Source organism: Tachyglossus aculeatus, chromosome 1, assembly GCF_015852505.1.
Source record: "Tachyglossus aculeatus isolate mTacAcu1 chromosome 1, mTacAcu1.pri, whole genome shotgun sequence".
NCBI lineage: Eukaryota > Metazoa > Chordata > Mammalia > Monotremata > Tachyglossidae > Tachyglossus > Tachyglossus aculeatus.
This window is the reverse complement of record NC_052066.1, coordinates 167,029,664-167,053,132: the sequence shown is the minus strand read 5'-3', so window position 1 is coordinate 167,053,132 and position 23,469 is coordinate 167,029,664. Positions and strand designations below refer to the sequence as shown.

Here is a 23,469-nt window from a genome sequence, read left to right as displayed (position 1 = left end):
ATTTGATTGGGTTAATGAGGCTGATTATATAAATTTGTTAGTGACTAGCAGATTGCAAATACAGTTTTGTATAGAGCTTTTCAGGAGCTTGTGTAAAACATTGTCCTACCACTCAGACATTTTCATCCTGTAAGAACAGCTCTATCCTGGAATAGCTTCATGGAAAGAACCCAGGATCAAGTACAGCTCTAGATTTTGAAAAAGGAAAAAAAAAGGAAGAATGGATCAGAGTTTAGCTTTGCAACTCACTTGGAGGCTCAACTTAAGATAGAGCAACAGTTCTCTCTGCCTCAAAATCTGGGATCACAGTTAAAGGGTGTAAAATATCTGTCCTTTTCTCCCCTCTGGCAAGGATGTTGTGAGGATGAATGAGATAATGGCTGTGAAGCACTTTGATGTTTTCTGTTAAGTAGCATTGTGTTAGTATGCAGCATTTCCTGTTGTTGGTAAGGCTGTGATATCAGTAAAGTCAGTTGGTGTAATGTCGCTCGCATGCAGAGAGTGAAGTCAGTTATGGGCTTTGTTGGACATAACTGATGGAGCTTTGCCAGCCTGCAATAGAAAGTTTGTTTCCAATACTGTTCTGAAAGCCGGCAATGGCTTGTTTTATTTTTTGTGTTCTTGTTGTTCAAATCAATTCTCAGCCCCCAGGGTCTCCTCCCCAACCCCCACCATCGTTTTCCTAGAGACTGCTGTATTTGTGACAGGCAGTCCAAAGTCAGTGAATCAAGGCAGCCTGTTAAAATGACTGATGTCTGAAACATTTCAATTTGTTAACTAAATTGCAAGTTTGCACTGGTTGGTCAGAGACAACTGACAGGTTGTCTCCCTGAACACAAAGTGGCCACATAAATGGCATGTGCACTTGGCTTTCATTATCACTGTGGTATCATTATCACCAAGGCCACTAGAATAAACATGGTGATTATATGCATCCCTTGGGAAGGGATGGCAATCTATATGGTCTGAACTAAGTTGCTGGCCACCCCTCTGACAGCAAATCAAAGAAGGAACTTGGCCTTGTGGAGAGAGCATGGGCCTGGGGGTCAGAAGGACCTGGATTTTAATCCTGGTTCTTCCACTTGTCTGCTGTGTGACCTTGTGAAAATCACTTCACTTCTCTGACTGTTACCTCAAGTGAAAAATTGGGATACATGTTTTTTCCTCCTATTTAAATTGTGACTTCCCCATGTGGGGAAGGGACTGTGTCTGACCTAATTAACTTGTAATAATAATAATGGTATTTGTTCAGCACTTACTATGTGCCAAGCACTGTTCTATGTTCTATATGAATACAAGGTAATCAGGTTGTCCCACGTGGGGCTCATAGTCTTAATCCCCATTTTACAGATGAGGTAACTGAGGCACAGAGAAGTGAAGTGACCTGCCCAAAGTCACAGAGCTGACACGTGGTGGAGCCCAGGATTAGAACCCATGACCTCTGACTCCCAAGCCCAGGCTCTTTCCACTGAACCACGCTGCTTCTCTAACTTGTACCTACCCCAGTGCTTAGAACAGTGCTTAACACATAGTAAGTACTTAACAAATACCATTTTTTTAGAAAAAGTAAATCTGAGGTCCACTCAAGAAACAGGCATTACTGGTTCATGTGAAACAAGCTTTGCAGAAGGAATGAAAGCCATTAACAATTTGGTTCTGCATTCCATTAATTAAGGGCTGCATTTAATTCCGTTGTCTCCTCTGTATAGTCCTGGCTCTATAATACAAATCATTTTGCACATGCTAGAAGCAGTGTGGCTCAGTGGAAAAAGCATGAGCTTGGGAGTCAGAGGTCATGGGTTCTAATCCTGGGCTCCACCACATGTCAGCTCTGTGACTTCGGGCAAGTCACTTCACTTCTCTGTGCCTCAGTTACCTCATCTGTAAAATGGGGATTAAGACTTTGAGCCCCACATGGGACAACCTGATCACCTTGCATCCCCCCCCCCCCAGTGCTTAGAGCAGTGCTTTGCAAATAGTAAGTACTTAACAAATGCCATCATTATTATTATCATCACATTATCCTAAGGAGGGAGGCTCTTCCTAACTGGCTGGTGCCACTAGAAGCTTCTACTTTTGGCCACTTTTAATTGTTCCACCATGAGCTTGCAATCATGAATGAACTGCATCTCCCCAAGTAATGCTGCTTTCTTTATTTTTGAGACCTTGAGTTGACCACAGATCCCCTCTGCAGGAGTCTGTCTTTTGACCCCATTGTCATTTGGCTGGGCCCATTTGTCCAGTAACAAATCTGTGTAGATGTCAAGCAAAGATACGTTTGGGAGTAATGGATGTTATATAATGGAATAATGGGTGTTATGTTTTCAAGCCTCTCAGCTGAAAAGCTATTTAGAAAATTATTTCATATTGATTCTTTAATGGTGATATGAAAGCAATTTTATCGAAGGCCTAACCAAGGAATGTTGAGAATTAACCAAAGCCCGAATGAACAAACCGCATGGTGAATTAACAAACCATAAGTGGCGGCCTACATTAGGAAGCCTTTGCAGTGGTATCTGTTAGGCTTTAATCCCAGTGAAGCCAGAAGCTAGACTCTCTTTGCCTCAGTATCATACTGCTTTGGTGAATTTATTTCTGAATTTGTCCCTGTCCTCTGCTATAAAAGTTGTTTTCATCTTCTTAATTAGTCGTCTTTCCTTATGTGTCCATCACCAGCCCCTTTTCCCCTTTATTCTTTGACTGTGACTCCTTTGTAGTCCAGGCGCCTTATCTAATTCTCACCTGTGTATTTTTTTTTTCAAGGCATGCTGTAGTGCTTGGCCCAAGTGAAGTGCTTAACAAATACTGTTCCTATTAAATCCAGCCGTATGGAATGCTTAGCAGGACCATGAGTAATCTGAAAATTGTGTTATTTGCTAGGCATTCGCCTTCACTGAACATATGTATTCTTAGAATTAGTCATCTCCTGAGATCATTGGCAACCTTGAACTAATATTACTGGTTTGGAATTCAAGGCAGGATGGGGCAGGGCCTCTCATTCAGTGGTATTATTGACCATGTTCCTCTACTCCTCAAGAACCTCCAGTAGTTGCCCATCCACTTCTGCATCAAGCAGCATAGGATTTAAGGCACCCAATCAGCTCCTCCCCTCCTGCCTGACCTCGCTGATTTCCTACTAAAACCCAGCCTGCTCACTTTGCTCTTCTAACGCCAATCTACTCAGTGTACCTCAGTCTCATCTATTTCACTGCCAACCTCTGGCCTGGAAATCCTACCTCCTTCAAATATGACAGACCACCACACTCCCCACCTTCAAAGCCTTACTAAAATCACATCTCCTCTAACAGGCTTTTCATCTTCTAGACTGTGAGCCCACTGTTGGGTAGGGACCGTCTCTATATGTTGCCAAATTGTACTTCCCAAGCGCTTAGTACAGTGCTCTGCAATCAATCAATCAATCAATCGTATTTATTGAGCGCTTACTATGTGCAGAGCACTGTACTAAGCGCTTGGGAAGTACAAATTGGCATCACATAGAGACAGTCCCTGCCCAACAGTGGGCTCACAGTCTAAAAGGGGGAGACAGAGAACAGAACCAAACATACCAACAAAATAAAATAAGTAGGATAGAAATGTACAAGTAAAATAAATAAATAAATAGAGTAATAAATATGTACAACCATATATACATATATACAGGTGCTGTGGGGAAGGGAAGGAGGTAAGATGGGGGGATGGAGAGGGGGACGAGGGGGAGAGGAAAGAAGGGGCTCAGTCTGGGAAGGCCTCCTGGAGGAGGTGAGCTCTCAGCAGGGCCTTGAAGGGAGGAAGAGAGCTAGCTTGGCGGATGGGCAGAGGGAGGGCATTCCAGGCCCGGGGGATGACGTGGGCCGGGGGTCGATGGCGGGACAGGCGAGAGCGAGGTACAGTGAGGAGATTAGTGGTGGAGGAGCGGAGGGTGCGGGCTGGGCAGTAGAAGGAGAGAAGGGAGGTGAGGTAGGAGGGGGCGAGGTGATGGAGAGCCTTGAAGCCCAGGGTGAGGAGTTTCTGCCTGATGCGCAGATTGATCGGTAGCCATTGGAGGTTTTTGAGGAGGGGAGTAATATGTCCAGAGCGTTTCTGGACAAAGATAATCCGGGCAGCAGCATGAAGTATGGATTGAAGTGGAGAGAGACACGAGGATGGGAGATCAGAGAGAAGGCTAGTGCAGTAGTCCAGACGGGATAGGATGAGAGCCTGAATTAGCAGGGTAGCGGTTTGGATGGAGAGGAAAGGGCGGATCTTGGCAATGTTGCGGAGCTGAGACCGGCAGGTTTTGGTGACGGCTTGGATGTGAGGGGTGAATGAGAGAGCGGAGTCGAGGATGACACCAAGGTTGCGGGCTTGTGAGACGGGAAGGATGGTAGTGCCGTCAACAGAGATGGGAAAGTCAGGGAGAGGACAAGGTTTGGGAGGGAAGACAAGGAGCTCAGTCTTCGACATGTTGAGCTTTAGGTGGCAGGCGGACATCCAGATGGAGATGTCCTGAAGGCAGGAGGAGATGCGAGCCTGGAGGGAGGGGGAGAGAGCAGGGGCAGAGATGTAGATCTGGGTGTCATCAGCGTAGAGATGATAGTTGAAGCCGTGGGAGCGAATGAGGTCACCAAGGGAGTGAGTGTATATTGAGAACAGAAGGGGACCAAGCACTGAACCTTGGGGAACCCCCACAGTAAGTGCTCAATAAATACGATTGAATGAATGACTATCCCCTCATTTCCCCACCTATCTGCCCTCCTCTCTGCCTCATTTATGCTCTTGGCTCTGTACCCCTTAAAGACTTTGATTCTTTCCCCACCCCATATTTCCCATTAGCACTTGGGTCTTAACCCCAGCTCCACAGCACACATGACATACACAGCACACAGCGTGGCTTAGTGGCAAGCTTGGGAGTCAGAGGTCATGGGTTCTAATTCCAGCTTCACCACTTATCAGCTGTGTGACTTTGGGCAATGTCACTTAACTTCTCTGTGCCTCAGTTACCTCATCTGTAAAATGGGGATTAAGACTGTGAGTCCCACATAGGACAACCTGATTACCTTGTATCGACCCCAGTGCTTAGAACAGTGCTTGGCACAGAGTAAATGCTGAAGTACCATTATCATCATCATCATCACATATGGCTCGTATCAGCCATTTTCCCTATCTGTAATTTATTTTAATGTCTGTCTCCTCTCCAAGACTGTTACCTATTTGAGGGAAAAGGTTGTGTCTACCAACTCTATCCAGTTGTACTCTCCCAAACAGAACCATGCTCGGCACACAGTCAGTACTCAGTAAATATCAATGATTGATTTATTGATTGAAAACAGAAATGCCCAGTATAACAGTGGATGATTGACCACCCTAACGGGGTAGCATCCAATCTGTATCCATTAATGTCTCCAGAAGATCCAACTTGCTCCTGAGTTTTCTGTGGCTCCGAAGACCACGGGAGATTGGGATAGTCTTGGGATGCTCTTGAAGTTTGAATCTCCTCCAGGGTAGGCTGCATTGTTCTATTCCAACTGGGAATTCCAGGACTGCCCCTGTGGGAATCACCTTGTGCCCATCCAGTCATCTCCAGGATATTCGGGAATTGGCCTGGTCTCCTAAGGGGGAACCTGGGCCTTGATCAAGTGAGTCATTTAAATGCGGTTTTGCATGTTGGAAGACTTTGGCCACATGACAAACCAAACCAATTCAGCTGTATTTTCTTCACTCCATCCCACTCTGCCCTTTAAGGTTTAATCCTTTGCCTCCCTCCTGTTTATGAATGAAAGAAAAAAGCATCCCAGAAAACAAATAAATCCCAGTTTGCCTGAGCCAGTTTCAGATTCTAATTGAAAAGTCGTAGCTGTGCAGCTTTCATAGTAAGCTCCTCAGTTGGTGTCGGCAGTCAGCCCCACAGCCAAAAGGCAGGCCCAGTGTGAAGAAAAACATGGTGGAAAGGTGGTATTGGCAAGGAAATGATGCATTTTCCACACCTGCATGAAGCCCCCTGATGTTGATAAATATTGGCAAGGCCACCGAGCTCCCTGTTTTGGACACGGAAACGCGTGAATTAAAACAAACAAAAAACCCTTCAATTTCCTATCAAAGGAACACAGGGAGCTGGAAGGATGAAGAATTCTCCTACTGCTGAAGTGGTTGGTGCATTTCAAAAGGCTTGGATTGGACTCAGATCACTGTGCCCGGTGATATTTTCTCGAAGCTCTTATTTTTCTGTCGCCTTTCCCAATCCAGGAGCACTTGAAAAGAACTCTCCCTTTTTATTCTTTGTTATGTCGCCAGATGGTTAGTGCTCCAGCACAGTTAGCCCATGAAAAATTTTACAGTGTGAAGGGAAAGAAATCATCCTGGAGTTTGCGGCAGTCTGTTGGAGCTATTCAGATAGATAATCCCTCTGTATGCTGCTCCTCCTGCCCTCAGTACAGTGGAATTGTGGGGACATTAGAATCCTCCGCCTGTCTCTCAGTGGAAATTGGGGTTAGGATTCCAATTAGTCAAGCCTCTATATAATCCAAGAATGGAGCGGTTACAATAACACCAATTTACATGGGAGCAGAATGATAACGTATTTCCTGGTTGATGCACAGGCTTGCAGAGTTCAGGGCCCTAAGCTAACTCACCATTTTCCTTTTGGGAAAGGAAAAATGAGATGCCATTTCAATGTCCTCCTTTTTCCTTCAACCTTAAAAGATCACCCAGTGAACTTCTCTGGGAATTAAACCAACAGGGCTTTCACTCTTGGTGAAAGCACCAAGTTAATGACCATCCCTCATAAAATACTGAAATGACATCCAGATCAATCAGTTCATGAATTAATGATATATGAGTACTTTGTGCAGAGCACTGTACTAAGTGCTTGGCAGAGTACAACAGAGTTGCAGCATGGCCTAGTGGATAGAGCATGGGCCTAGAAGTCAGAAGGACCTGGGTTCTAATTCCAGCTCCGCCACTTGTCTGCTGTGTGACCTTGGGCAAGTCACTTCTCTGGGCCTCAGTTACCTCATCTGTAAAATGGGGATTGAGATTGTGAGCCCCACGTGGGACAGGGACTTTATCTAACCCGATCTTTTTGTATCCACCTCAGCACTTTGTACAGTGCCTGGCGTATAGTTAAGCACTTAACAAATACCATAATTGTTATTATTATTATCCTAACTCCACCCCTTATTGGCTGTGTGACGTGGGGCAAGTCACTTGACTTCTCTGTGCCTCAGTTACCTCATCTTTAAAATGGGGGCTAAGACTTTGAGCCCATGTGGGAGAGGGACTTTCTCTAATATGATTAGCTTGTATCTGTCTTAGTGTGTAGTACAGTGCCTGGCACATAAGCACTTAAAAATAACGTTAAAAAAAATACTCGGTGTTTTCTGTCCCTACCCTCAAGGACTTTGCAGTCTAGAGGGGTAACATACATTAAAATAAATTATGGATATGTGCATAAATGCTGTGGGGCTGAGGGTGCCTTGACTATCAAGTGTTTAAAGGGTATGGATTCAAATGCACAGGCGACATGGAAGGAAGAGTGAGTAAAGGAAAAGAGGGATTAATTAGGGAAAGCCTCTTGGAGATGTGATTTTAGGATGGCTTTGAAGGTGAGGAGAGCCTGTAGGGAATGAAGGGGAAGGGAGTTCCAGGCCAGAGGGAGGACATGGGCGAGGGATCGGAGATGAGATAGATAAGATGGAAGTACAGAGAGTAGGTTGGCATTAGAGAACACGGGCTGGGTTGTAATAGGAAATGAATTAGGTAAGGTAGGAGGGAGCCAGCTGATTGTTTTTGAAGCTCCAGAGACTGAGCTGTGAGAAGAATTATCTTGCTTGCCAGTCTGTTCAATTTTCTGGGTATAATGGGAAGAGCACAGGCACGAGAGATAGAGGTCCTATGTTAAGCCAGTTCTGCCCCAGCTGTGTGATCTTTGGCATTTCACTTAACTTATCTGGGTCTCAGTTTCCTCAACTGTAAAATGGGGATCACATACCTGTTATCCCTCCCACTTACACTGAAAATTCTATATGGGGCAGGGACTATATCTGGCCTCATTATCTTGTATCTACCCCAATGCTTAGTATAGTGCTTGGCAACTAGTAAGTGCTTAATAAATACCACATTAATCATTCTGTCTAATGCAGTATTTCTAGCACTGTCTCTAGGTTGATTGAGACTTCTTAGGAACCCTAACCCATTGACACCAACATCATTTGCTTCCCCCAGAATAAGCCAGTTTTAAAAAAGAAGCTTCAGATCAGTAGCATGTGAAGGTTCAAACATTAAAGGCAAAAGACATCTACAACCTTGAGAAGGAAAGGTTATTTATTCTGGGTGGCACTGAGATTTCAGAAACATGCACAGAAATGGGGAAACCATTTGACAGTGTTCTTCATCCCTGTTCCCTGTTCATTTTCCAATTCTTGGCCAGGAAACCCAAAATCAACCAAAAAAGAAGAGACAATATCCTCAACCTACAAAAAAAAAATGGTTTTCTTTCTCTCTTTCCTTTCTGACCTCTGTCATTCTGCGTTTTCCTTATCTATTGATGCATCATTTACTTCCTCTCTTTCTATCTCTCTCATCCAAAGTATTTCACTTCTGTTTTATCCACTCTGAAGATGAATTTTGGAAAAGTTAGGATTTAGAATTTCCCTTCTATGTTTTGCCACAAAGCCATTTTATGCCCAGTGAAACTAGTTGAAACCTATGCAACTCACCTAGAAGTTGACGCCTCCTTGTCCCTACATCTACTTGCTTGTTTTCTTTTCCATTAGGCAGGATTAATTTCTGAATATTGTAATTAATACTAATAATGAAAAAGTATCATGTTTAAAGCCCAAACACACTAAAGTTTTTTTAACCATTTTTCTTGATTGTAAAATATCATCCCCTTTAAGTTGACAAGCACTACTCTGTGTTTATATATTTTAATAGTTGTAGAACATAATGGGATCCAGGACCAGTAGATTGAGTCAAAAGTGAGCGTGCACTGCTTCTGATCTCGGCATTGATTCCTTTCTCCATCTTGGCTATAATTTTTTCCTTCTGTAAAATAGGGGAAAAAATATCTTTCATCTAAATCAGAGGCACCCACCACCCATCCAGCCCAAATCACCCTTTTAGGAGTGGGAATCAGTCAGTGGTATTTACTATGCACTTACTATGTGCAGAGCACTTTGCTAAGTGTTTGGGAGAGTACAATCCAATAGAATTAGCAGAAATGTTCCCTGTATGCTCACTGTGGGCAAGTAATGTGTCCATTATATTGTTACATTGTACTCTCCCAAACGCTTAGTACTATGCACACAGTAAGAGCTAAATAAATATGACTGACTGGCCATAAGAGTTTACAGTCTAGAGGAAAGACCAAAGTCACCTATGCTGTCCCTATCCCGATGGACTAAGTGGAGAGTACAGCATTATTATTATTATTATTATTATTATTATTATTATTATTATTATTATTATCATTATTATGTACGGTTGAGTCATTTCTGATTCATAGTGACTTCCTGGATATACTTTCTCCAGAATGTCCTGTCCTCTGCTATAATCCACAACCTTTCTAATAGTTCTTCCGTTATCATTTTTATGGTCTCTATCCATCTTGCTGCTGGTCTGTCTCTGCCATGTTTTCCCTGGACTTTTCCTAGCATTAGTGTCTTCTCCAGAGAATAGGTTCTCCTGATTGTGTCCAAAATATTCATTCATTCATTCAATTCATTCAATCATTTATTGAGCACTTACTGTGTGCAGAACATGCTTATCTAAGTCGAGTCATTTGGCCTTCCAAAGACCACTTTGGTTTAATTTGTTCCAAAATCCATTTGTTTGTTTTGGGGGCAGTTCATGGTACTTGTAAAAGCCTTCTCCAAAATCACATTTTAAAAAAACAGATGTTCTTTCTATCCTGTTTTTTTCACTGTCCAGCTTTCAGATCCATACACTGTCATTGGAAACATCACAGAGTTGACACTTTGTATTTTTGTGGCAATTGTTACATCAGCACATTTTATGACTTTCTCCAGGCTCTTCATAGCAAGTCTTCCTAACATTAATCTTCAGTGTATTTCTTAGATACTAGTTCCTTTACTATTAATTATGGATCCCAGGAGAGAAAAATTGTCTACTATTTCAATCTTCTCTCCGTCCACTACAAATGTGTTAAAACTTCCAGTTGTCATGATCTTTGTTTTCTTGATGTTCAAATATAAGCCCATCTTTTTGCTCTGTTCCTTAACTTTTAATAATGAGCCCTTCAAATACACCTAGAGATGGCATAATTGTGACAAAGAAAATAGCTGAGACAGTTATTGGATATAATGCTGTCAATGACAGATTGATATCTATTATATTCAAAGGAAAACCATTCAATATGACAACACTTCAGGTGTATGCCCTGACAACAGATGCAGAGCAAGAAGAAATAGATAGGTTTTACGATGAAATGCAGAGAGAAATTTATAAAAGCTGCAAGCAAGATTACAGCATAGCGTTGTTCTAATAGCAAACCTATAGGCTACTTTTCCGTTCATGCTGATGAATGCTTCTGTTATCCCAGTTCTGATAGAATTCACCTTGGCAATATAGAAAGTGCTGTATTCAGCAGTACTTAGACAAATTCTTCAATTAGTTTGCCTGTCTGAATAGCCTATATTTAGTATTCTGCAAGAAGGCAGTTGGCTTTTCCATTTCACAATGATAGCAGCCTAGTTTGCATTAGCCACCTGTTCTCAATACGTAGGGTTTAATCTAAAATGTTTTGTGCCTGAGTTTCTTACGGGCCGTCTCTTTTTCCCCAAATACACCAATGTGTAATTGCAATAATCTGTGCAGTATTTTCTGACAGCCCCATTTTGAAGTTCCCTTCATCGAAGGCATTTGGTTAGCTTGCAATTGTGGAAAAAAAGGCAGATATGAATCTGCTTCACCTTCTGTTGCAAAATCCTTCCTTAGGATTTTAGTCATAAGTGGCAGATGGAGAGGACCTACTTTCAAACATAGAAGAATATTTGGCTGCTCGGTTTAGTATTCACAGTGTGTGCAGTCAGTTGGGGGCTGTGAAGTTGGAGCATAGTCTATCAATGAAAAGAGTGGTAAACAATAAAGTGGTATGAGTAGCAAAAGCAACAGTACAGCAAGGGGCAATCTTGATGTGTTCATGAGGCAGAAGGAATTGTCAGTTATCTGTTGATCTTATCAGGAACATTTGCAGTTCCTGATAAAATCTCATCATCAGTAGCATCATCTTAGGTTCCCTGTTTTTATTTGAAAGGAATGAGTCTAGCTCTGGGAATTGGACGCCTGGGATCTTGACCTGGCTCTCTAAGATGGTGAAGGCTGACTGTGACTCCATCACTAGTGGTGAAAAATCAATTCATCGAGCAGTGGTATTTGAGCACTTAATGTGTGGCAAGCACTGTACTAAGCACTTGGGAGAGTACAGAGTTGTACTCTTCTACTACAACCCAGCTTGCACATAGCTTCTCTACTGCTAACCTTCTCACTGTACCTCAACCTCAACTATCTTGCCACCGACCTCTCACCCATGCCCTACCTCTGGCCTGGAAAGCCCTCCATCCTCATATCTGACAGACAGTTACTTTCACCCACTTCCCAGCTTTACTGAAGGCACACTCCTCCAAGAGATCTTCCCTGACTAAGCCCTTCTTTCCTCTTTTCCCATTTCCTTTTGTGTCACCCTGACTTGCTCCCTTCACTTCCCTTCATTCATCCCCCACATCCCAGCCCCAAAGCACTTATGTACATATCAGTAATGTATTCATTTATATTAATGTCTGTCTCCCACTCTGGATTGTAAGCTTGTTATGGGAAGGGAAAGTGTCTATTGTTGAGTTGTACTCTCCCAAGCACTTAGTACAGTGCTCTTGCACACAGTAAGGGTTCAATAAATACAACTGACTGAGTTGGTGGACACATTCCCTGCTCACAAGAGTGTCTAAAGGAGGGGAGTTAATATTTAAAATAGGCACGTGCTTAAGTTTGACAGCTTTTTGAAATGCTTGAAATCTTGCATTAGCCTAAGCAGAATTTATGTACTGAACTACTTGATCCTCCTTAATGTACCCTTTCCGTTGAATCTGCAATACTCAAATAGCCATTTGTAAAGAGGTCAGTCTGGTCTATTTTCCCCTCTTGTTTATAACCTGCTTTATAGTTCTGCAGTTATCCCATTTGCTCTTGCCATTCTAATTTAATAGCTTGTTGTGGGCAGGGAATATATCTGTTTATTGTTATATTTTAGTCTCTCAAGCACTTAGTATAGTGCTCTGCACACACTAAGTGCTCAATAAATACTAGTGAATGAATGAAGAACCACTTCAGGTTCAGTGGACATCTTGAAAGTTAGAATGTGGTGCCAGGTTATGGCAGTTCAGCACAGAATCAGAGCTATGCTGAACTCAACTAAGTTGTAAATAGGTCCTACACTTGGAAAAAATATATTTTTGTGTATTTTAAAATGTGCCCACGTACATGCTTGGTGGATTCTCTGCCTAGTGGGAAAATGACTGGCAGGGATGAGAGAGTGCAAAGTATTATCCCCACTTCCGTCCTGGCGGTTCTCAGTCCTAAAAGCTCAGGACTACAGTTGGTTCTTCCATTCTCATGGGTTGTAGCTATATCTATTTCTAGAGTACAGAGCTCTTTTGTGGAGCACTGCATCTCTATATTTATTGATTGCTACCTCAAAACTAGAAGTACAACAGAAAACCCCTTCAAAATTGATGTTTTTAAAACTGGCCTTTAAGTGCTCAGTATGTGCCAGGCACTGTATTAAGCATTGGAGTAAATAAAAGATAATAGGGTTAGACACAGTCCAGGTCCCACACTGGGCTCAGTCTTAATCTCCATTTTACGGAAGAGGTAACTGAGCTACAGAGAATTGATTTGTAGATATATCTACAAGCATATAGCTGTAGCTAGATATAAATAGATACACATGTATATATACAAAAGTATGTCTTGTAGACCATAAGCTCTTTGTGATCATCTTAATCCCCATTTTACAGATGGGGGAACTGAGGCCCAGAGAAGGGAAGTGGCTTGCCCAAAGTCACAAAGCTGACAACTGGCAGAGCCGGGATTTGAACCCATGACCACTGACCCCAAAGCCCGGGCTCTTTCCACTGAGCCATGCTGCTTCTCTGCTTCAAATCTGGCTTATAAGATCCAATTCTTTGAAAGGGGCCACCAAATTTATGACTCATTGGATACTGACTGAGGTTTTTGGCTGAGGAAAGTCAGAGAAGCAGTGTATCCCATTGGAAAGAGCATGGGCCTAGGAATCAGAGGTTCTGGGTTCTAATTCTGACTCCACCACTTGTCTTCTGCATTACCTTGGTCAAATCACTACTCTGTGACTCAGTTACCTCATCTTTAAAATGGGGGTTAAGACTGAGCCCAATGTGGGACCTGGACTGTGTCTAACTCCATTAGCTTGTATTTACCCCAGTGCTTAATGCAGTGCCTGGCACATACTAAGCACTTAACAAATGCCATTTTTAAAAAAAAAATCAATTTTTAAAGGGTTTTCTGTTGCACTTCCAGTTCTGAGGGTAGCAATCAATAAATACAGAGATGCAGTACTCCACAAATAAACTCATGGAGCCAGATCTCATTTCACTGTCTCTTCCGGGGAATCCGAGTCCAATGGAGAATGTGGCCCTAGACCCCAGGGCCATGTCTTTCTTAGTTTTGCTATTATGGATGACTGGAGCTTGACAGGTCATCCTGTCAAGAGGCCACCAGCTGATTCACCACCACAGGAATTGAGATTGCACAGGAAAAAAAAAAGACATTCTATGCCCTGTATTAGATTGCAGTCAGCACTGTCCCACCAGCAATCAATCAGTTGTATTTATTGAGCGCTTACTGTGTGCAGGGAACTGTATTAAGATCCCTCTGTGCTCACCAACAGAGTGATTCTGAGAAGCAGCATGGTGTAGTGGATAGAGCCATGGGCCTAGGAGTCAGAAGGTCATGGGTTCTAATCCCGGCTCCACCATGTGATTGCTGTGTGACCTTGGGCAAGTCACTTCACTTCTCTGTGCCTCAGTTACCTCAACTGTAAAATGAGGATTGAAACTGTGAGACCCACATGAGACAGGGACTGTATCCAACCTGATCTGCTTTTCATTCAATCGTATTTATTGAGTGCTTAACATGTGCAGAGCACTGTACTAAGCGCTTGGGAAGTACAAGTTGACAACATATAGAGACGGTCCCTACCCCAACAATGGGCTTGCAGTCTAGAAGGGGCAGACAGACAACAAAACAAAGCATGTGGACACATGTCAAGTCATCAGAAAAATTGAATTAAAGCTAAATGCAATCATTAACAAAATAAATAGAATAGTAAATATGTACAAGTAAAATAAATAGAGTAATAAATGTGTGCAAAAATATATACAGGTGCTGTGGGGAGGGGAAGGAGGTAGGGCCGGGGGATGGGGAGGAGGAGAGGAAAAGGGGGGCTCAGTCTGGGAAGGCCTCTTGGAGGAGGTGAGCTCTCAGGAGGACTTTGAAGGGAAGAAGAGAGCTAGTTTGGCAGGTGTGTGGAGGGAGGGCATTCCAGGCCAAGGGGAGGACGTGGGCCGGGGGTCGACGGCAGGACAGGCGAGAACGAGGTACAGTGAGGAGGTTAGCAGCAGAGGAGCGGAGGGTGTGGGCTGCATCCACCCCGGGGTTTAGTACAGTGCCTGGCACATAGCAAGCACTTAACAAATACCACAGTTATTATTATTATTATTGCTTGGGAGAGTGCAGTATAACAGAGTTGGTAGACACAGTCCCTACCCACAGTGAGCTTAGTCTAAAGGTCAGTTGCACCTGGCCAAACAGGCAGCCATAGGTCTGGCTCAGAAGGAGATTTCCTCCAACCAGAGTATTTTAAAGATGGTTTTCTTGCAAGCAAACATAAGCATTATTAGCATCAAAAGTGGATTCGCAAGTTTTGGAAAAGCAGAGAACAGCAGCGACAGAAGGAGAAATTTAACTGTCCAGTTGCATTTTATATCTCCTTTTCATCTTTTTTCCCCTGATTCTAATTTTTTCTCCTTCTGATCCAGAGCTGCTTCTGCCCTTTACTGCCCTTCCATAACCCTTTTTGAATGGAGTGAAGGAGCTGTTCATCATGCTTATCTCTTCTCTCCCTCTGTTAGTATTGACCTATTGGTATAATAGTGGCAAACCACTGATCTAATCTAGTCTCACTGGCTCACTTCCCTCAGTGAACCAGGCAAATAGAATGAGGCAGTTGAAAGCACGTCAGCCACTGGCAGAGTTTACAGCCCTTAGGTTGCCTTCGGGGTAGAGAATGTTGGCAATAAGTAGGGAACTCTTTTACACAGGGACAACCTTGAAATTCTGGCCTGGGAAATCCCTGAAAATCTTGATCTTTGATCTCCAGCTCTTTCTGGGGTTGTTTCCTCCTGTTTAAGGTGAACAAGTGGCCACAGGTCCTGGATGGTGGGACGGAGAAAATCCAATCACCAGGAACTCCCTTATAGAGGCATGGCTAAGGGTCTTCAAGGACTTCTCAATATCGTTAATAATAGCAATGATTATCATTATCATCACAATTGTGGTATTTTAGTGCTCACTTTTTTCCAAGTACTGCGTTAAGCATGGGGTTGATACAACATCATAATAATAATAATAATGATGGTATTTGTTAAGCACTTACTATGTGCCAAGCACGGTCCTAAGTGTTAGGATAGGTACAAACTAATCAGGTTGTCCCACATGGGACTCACAATCTTAATCCCTGTTTGACAGATGAGGTAACTGAGGCCCAGAGAAGTTAAGTGGCTTGCCCAAGGTCACACAGCAGACAAGTGGCGGACCCAGGATTAGAACCCATGTCCTCTTGGGAAGCAGTGTGGCTTAATGGAAAGAGCCCGGGTTTGGGAGTCAGAAAGAGCTGGGTTCTAATCCCGACTCCGCCACTTGTCTGCTGTGTGGCCTTGGGCAAGCCACTTAAGTTCTCTGTGCCTCAATTACGTCATGTGTAAAATATGGATTAAGACTGTGAGCCCCAAGTGGGGCAACCTGATTACCTTGTATCTACCTCAGTGCTTAGAACAGTGCTGGGCATATAGTAAGAGCTTACTAAATATCATTATTATTATTACTACCAGATAATCAGGTCAGACACAGTCCCTGACCCCCAGGGGGATCACAGCCAAAGGGGGAAGGAGACAGGTATTTAATTTCCATTTTACAGATAAGGAAACTGAGGCACAAAGAAGGCAAGCAACTTGCGTAAGGTCCCACAACAGGAATGTGGCAGAACTGGGACTAGAATCCAGGTCTCCAGGCTTGCGTTCTCTCCAGTAGACCACAATGCTTCTCACCTAACAGACGTATCATGATGCATTATGAAACAGTCACATTTTAAATCTTTAGCTCTGTATAATTTGGGCATTTTTCCAATGGAAAATTAACCCTTATTGCTTTCAATTCTCCTAGAAGTCATGTAGGTGGTAGCAATTACAGTGGTACCTTTGCAGTTTTTGTCTGCAGTTTCCAACAGTCACGTTGAGAAGCAGCATGGCCTAGTGGAAAGAACACGGGCCTGGGAGTCAGAGGACCTGGGTTCTAATCCCAGCTCCTCCACCTGTCTGCTTGTGACCTTGAGCAAGTCACTCACTTTTCTGTGCCTCAGTTGCCTCATCTGTAAAGTGGGGATTAGGACTGTGCATCCTACATGGGACAAGGACTGTTTTCAACCCAATTATCTTTTATTTGCCCTAGCATGTAATACAATGCCTGGCCTTTAGTAGGTACTTAGCAAATACCATTAGTAGCAAACAAAAATACAAATCAGTCATGGCTGAAGCAGAGGTAGTGGCAGGCCCTGGTTCCACCCCTGCCACTATTATCTGTTGACTTGTTAGTCATCAGCAGCCATAGCCCCTTATCCAGGCCACAACCTTCCCCTCCGCCACCTCTTCCAAAAGGCCAGAAGGCCGAGATTTTTTGGATCAACTTCCCAAGTTTTCACAGTCTCACTACATTCATGGGGTTTTCTCTAATCAAAACCCTCCTCCAACACTGACAGCCCTATAATATTTTCTTTATTTCGCAAATGGAATAGCTGAAGCACAGGTAGCCTGTTAATCTTGTCCAAAGTCACAAAACAAAATAGTGGCAAACCTACAGGTCCAATCCCAGATTCTGAAACTCAGATTGAGAAAGACTAGATTTGACTTCCAATCACACCTTGAGCTCGAAATGTTTCTTAAGTTTCTACTGCATGCAGTGAGGAAGAAGTAAAACAGGCACTGCAGAAAAAGTAAAATGCACAATCCCTATTTTTTAGGACTTTATTTTCTACTTGGATATCATTCCTGATTATCATTAATAGCTATTTCTGCTCCCTTCCCTGTGTTTGGTGGTGACTGGTTGGTTTGACTAATAAAGATATACGCACACCATTGGTGCTAGAAAGTTTTTGTCCAACTGACCTCCTGCTAAGATTTAAATCATTATATATAGGCACTAGCTTTATACTTCAGAAGTTTTTTGTTTGTTTTTTTTTGTCTTGCAAGCACTGAAGGAAGGAAGTCTAGCAATAAAAGAATAGGTACATTCTATATCCCCTGCTAGTGTAACTCTCTGCAGCTACATTGTGGCTACCTGTTCAGTTTCAGTCACTTGCAATTCTCTGAAATAGCCTGATAGTATGTTATGCTTCCCCTGGAATCTCTGAGTGGATAAAAAAATTCCTTCAGCAGAATCTTTGTTTCTGCTGATTTCACTCACTCCTACCACTTAGTACTCTTGAAGTCCGATCCTGACAAGGGTGATATGATCACTTCATTCTCCTCCTCTCAAATCACTTGTGCTATCAGCAATGGTGGATTTGGTCCAGGATAAGCTGAAGAAAGCCCATAAAGCATAAATACTTATTCTTAGGAAAATATTCTAGGAAATGAAGATTAAAGAAGAGGAATTGTTTCTTCATTATACCTTCTTGTTAGCTAAGTACTGACAGGAAAGCCTGGAATGGATTTTTCTATATAGCTCTCCTTAGGTTCCAAGGATGATCCTAGTAATAATGAGTTCTTATGCAGACTTCCAGAAGTGGTTACAAAGCCATAATAGTAATAATAATAGGAAGACTAATAAATATATTGTTAATGGTATTTAAATGCTTATGGTGTGCCAAGCACCCTACTAAATGCTGAGATAGACATAAGATAATGAGGTTGAATACCATCTCTGTCACACAGGATGCCTCACAGTCTAAGGAGGAGGGAGAAATCCCCATTTTACAGATGAGGGAATGGAGTCCCAGAAAAGTTCACTGACTTGCCTAAGGTCACATAGCAGGCACTTGCTAGAATCAGGATTAGAACCCAGTTCCTCTGACTCCCAGGCCTATGCTTTTTCCCCAGACCTAAGAAAATGGGATTCAGAATGGAAAGTTTAGTGATGCATATTCTATTTCCCTGAGACCCCGAACTCTCATTACATTGCCTTGTTTCTTTGAGCTTCTGGGCTCATAGCCTAGAACTTGGTTCATGACTACTAATAATGGCAAAATCAATCCAGTGGAAGTATTTTCAGGTTTATCATCTAGCCCCATTAATCAACCAGTCATATTTACTGATGCCTACTGAATGCCAAACACTACACTAAGAGCGTGGGAGAGCAAAACAGAAACAGGATCCACGTTCCCTGCCATCAGTAAGCTTACAGTCTGATGGGGGAGATAGACAAATTGTGTGAGCAGGAGACGAATCAAGGGTGCAGCAGGACTTTCTAGATATGTGTCATTATGATATAGCTGAATACTTAAATATTCCAATCAATAGTCATATGCATATACCTACTGGGGATAGGGTTAAAATATATGTGCTAATGGTAGTGGCTGGTTTGTCGTGACTAACGATGTGTCAATTGATCAGGTTAGTGCTTGTGGGTCGGGAGAGTTACTCAGGCAGGGTAACAGCATGAGAAGATGGTCAGAGGTGGGAGAATTGAGAGTGGGGTACGCTTAGATGATGAGCCTCATGTCTCTTTAAGAATGGAAGCAAAAATTGTCACCCCAGAACCTGTGGTAGTGTGGTGCTATGACAAGTGACAAGGACTCTGTAGCACTGAAATCTTGTTACCACAAGGACGGCAATAACCTCTGAGGTTTAGCACACCCTGATTGAGAATTTCATATAAACATCTGGCTAAGAATCTCCATTGGAATTGGCACCTCACTAGCAGGATTAATAAGGTATCTTAATAACAACCATCAGGATGCTGAATGTGGTGAGCCTAAGATAAGGGCCAAATATTTATTTTGGCAGAGATTAAATCTTCTCGGTTTCTGCAACTATTATGGTTTATGTATAACTGGTAGCTGTGAATTGGAAAGTCAGCCCAAGTGTATATCCAGCTGATCGGCCTGACTCACTGAATAAAGAATTGCACTCTGCCTCCCCCTTGACAGAGAAACTGCAGAGCGCTGATTTAGAGGATTCTGCTCTTCCTTTAGTATTGCTTCAAAATTAGGATTAATTAGGCACACCAAAAAGAAAGCCATTCATAGGGTCTCCACCAAGATTTATTTGGAAGTTTCCCATCCGTTTCTTAGGGTCTAGACCAGTCTGAATATATGCAAATATATATATGAAAGAGAGAGAGAGAGAGAAAGAGAGAGAGAGAGCACGAGAGCACTTTGGTAAAATGGAAGAGGGGTAAGATTTGAAGCAGGGAGAAAGAGGATAGTGGTTTTTTGTTGTGTGTTTTCATTGTTGTTGTTAAAAAAACAGGTGTTCTTTCCCCTGTCATTCTTAGGCCATTCAGATACAAGTTATATAGGCTCAATGACTTTGCCTGTGTGATTTGCTAGGAAAGGAAACTGTTATCTAACTTAGATAATTAATTCAGGTACCCCATTGAAATGCCATCAATTTCTCTTTGCATTAGTTGGAATGTATCCTTCAACTCAGGTAAAATGCTCATTGGTGATGTTGCTGTATGATTGTCAAATGATTAACAGTGCTCCATGTAAGCATGCTCAGATGTGCATTGCCTGAATGTCCTAAAAAAATCATTTCCAAAACTGTGTGAGAAAAGGATTCTTTGTGTGTATTAGCTGGAAATCTGAAAAAAAGCATAATTTCTAAAACTGTGTCAGAAAATGATTTTTTTTTTGCGTGGCCTGGCACCAACAGCTGTCATCCTTCTAGACTGTGAGCCCGCTGTTGGGTAGGGACCGTCTCTACATGTTGCCAACTTGTACTTCCCAAGTGCTTACTACACTGTTCTGCACACAGTAAGCGCTCAATAAATATGATTGAATGAATGAATGAACAAATGAATGAATCCTTCATCCTCAGGATGAAGGACCCCAGAAGAAAGAAGGTTGTTATTTTTGAGTTTGATTGGCTATGGGTTTTGACTTCAAGCATCATTCTCTGGGGTGCCTTTTCTCTTGTTGATCAGAGATTAACTTGGATCCCTGCAGATAGTAACCTACTTTATTCTTCTCTTTACAGGAGCAAGGAAAGATTGGAGTGGTTTTCAACATTGGTACAGTGGACATCTCCATCAAAGAGGAGAGCACACCAGTTAATGACGGGAAATACCACGTGGTCCGCTTCACCCGGAATGGAGGCAATGCCACTCTTCAGGTGGACAACTGGCCCATCAATGAACACTACCCCTCAGGTACACCTTTTTACTTAGGAACAAATGCTCTACCTCTCTCTCACTCATGTTTCCACGAACCACCTGATGGCAGCCTTCCTGCCACATTACTAGATAATAAATATTAACCAGATTTTGATCCATTTATTTTAGGAAAATGAATATGTGCTGAGCTCCATCCCATCTAGGAAGGTACTGGAGACTTATTGACTATGTACTCTTGTTCTTCCATACTTTGGCTTCCTGCCTAACATTGCCTATCACTCAAACCAAAGCTTACATTAAGTACGAAGGAAAGAACCCTTCTCTGTATCAACTGGTGATTGTTAACCAAATCAAGAACAGATTTGAATTTAATGATTGTGATCAGGTCTGGTGGAAGGCAGTAACGGATGTGTTACTAGATTATTTTTCTTTCCAAGCTTTCCCACATCTCTGTTGCTGGTATAGTAGTTGAGAAGTGAACAAATCTGGGTGATGGATGAAGAGTTTCATAGAATTTAGAACTAGGGGCTTAATTTTACTTCTTTGTTTTCCTCCTTAATGTCCTGTTTGTCCAGCCCTAATCCTGCCTTTGAAACAAATCCATAGAAAAAGTCTAGAGGTAGAGTAGGTAGAGTGCTATCCTTCGTCATCTGTTTATCTGGTTTTTGAAAAAGGAATGGAAAATGTCTCAAGGGAAGAGTGAGGGAATTTACTGTCCTGATTCTTGATCTAGCATGTCTTTACCCTGCTTTTCCCCTTCTACACTCCATGGACATGCTAGCATCAGCTAGCTAAGAAATTACTTGGATCTTAGAGAGACATTCATCTAGAAAGAATGGGAAATAGTCTAACAGAGCTCTCTAGTGCTTCGTTGCATATTCCCAGCAGTGAATCTGAGGCAGTTTCCTCTGCCAATAAGAAGAAAAACTGTGGTATTTGTCATTGTGCCAACATCTGGGCTAAGTGCTGGGGGAGAGAGGACTCTTCAGGAAGGCGGGAACTGAGTATTCCTTTACAGATGAGGAAACTAAGGCACAAAGAAGTGACTTGCCTAAAGTGTCAGAGCTGGGTTTAGCACTCAAGTCTCCTAACTCCCAGGCCCATGCTCTTTCCATTAGTTCCCATTGCTTTCCTGCTAACTCCCAAAACATGGTCTTAACCGCAGTCATTGTTGTCACAGGTGAGCATGAAGCCACCTAGGGCCCCAGCCCACCAATGGACTTCTCCTTTTACCTTCCCAGTCAGGCTCCTATTAGGGTGGGTTTGGAAGAGGACTCCCGAGGAGCATGTGGCTAACTGCCCCGTGTTGAGGAGCATTTCACGAACTGCTTAGCTCCTACTAATGACATTTGAGAGAAAAGCCCAATGTAAATCACACCTAATTGTGTCCCCAGACTCCTGTCACATGACTGTGAAGGTAAACTTGTTTTTAGACTGTGAGCCCACTGTTGGGTAGGGACTGTCTCTATATGTTGCCAATTTGTACTTCCCAAGCGCTTAGTACAGTGCTCTGCACATAGTAAGCGCTCAATAAATACGATTGATGATGATGATGATGATTTACTCATCAAACTCTGATCCAGTTGATTTCAAAAAGTACAGCATGGTCTAGTTGATAAAGCATGGGTCTTGGAATTAGAAGGACCTGGGTTCTAGTCAGATTTCTCCACTTGTCTGCTGTGTGACCTTGGACAAATCACTTCTCTGTACCTCAGGTTTTTCACCTGTAAAATGGGGATTACAACTGTGAGCCCCATATAGTACATGAATTGTGTCCAACCTTATTCATTCAATCATATTTATTGAGCATTTACTGTGTGCAGAACACTGTACAAAGTGCTTGGGAAGTACAAGTTGGCAACATATAGAGATGGTCCCTACCCAACAGTGGGCTCACAGTCTAGAAGGGGGAGACAGACAACAAAACAAAACATATTAACAAAATAAAATAAATAGAATGTGTAAATATATACAAGTAAAATAGATAGAGTAATAAACCTGTACAAACATATATACAGGTGCTGTGGGGAGAGGAAGGAGGTAAGGTGGGGGGGATGGGGACGGGGAGGAAGGGGAGAGGAAGGAGGCGGCTCAGTCTGGGAAGGCCTCCTGGAGGAGGTGAGCTCCCAGTAGGGCTTTGAAGGAAGGAAGAGGGCTAGCTTGGCGGATGTGTGGAGAGAGGGCATTCCAGGCCAGGGGGAGGACGTGGGCCAGGGGTGGACGGTGGGACAGGTGAGAACAAGGCCCAGTGAGGAGGTTAGCTGCAGAGGAGTGGAGGGTGCGGGCTGGGCTGTAGAAGGAAAGAAGGGAGGTGAGGTAGGAGGGGGCGAGGTGATGGAGAGCCTTGAAGCCGAGAGTGAGGAGTTTTTGCCTGATGCGTAGGTTGATTGGTAGCCACTGGAGATTTTTGAGGAAGGGAGTAACATGCCCAGAGCATTTCTGCACAAAGATGATCCAGGCAGCAGCGTGAAGTATAGATTGAAGTGGGGAGAGACAGGAGGATGGGAGATCAGAGAGGAGGCTGATGCAGTAATCCAGTCAGGATAGGATGAGAGATTGAACCAGCAGGGTAGCGGTTTGGATAGAGCAAAAAGGGCGGATCTTGGTGATGTTGCGGAGGTGAGACCAGCAGTTTTTGGTGACAGCTTGGATGTGAGGAGTGAACGAGAGAGCAGAGTCGAGGATGACACCAAGGTTGTGGGCTTGTGAGACGGGAAGGATGGTAGTGCCGTCAACAGTGATGGGAAAGTCAGGGAGACGGCAGGGTTTGGGAGGGAAGATAAGGAGTTCAGTCTTGAACATATTGAGTTTTAGATGGTGGGCAGACATCCAGAT

General features: G+C 43.1%; 1 protein-coding gene across 1 annotated transcript in view; it reads left to right on the top strand.

The window, feature by feature from the left end:
* Positions 1 to 23,469, top strand: part of NRXN3 (neurexin 3) — a 1,831,517-nt gene that overhangs the window by 1,637,544 nt on the left and 170,504 nt on the right. The window contains 1 exon segment of the mRNA XM_038743538.1: positions 20,499 to 20,670. Within this exon segment, the coding sequence (XP_038599466.1) occupies positions 20,499 to 20,670 (172 nt within the window).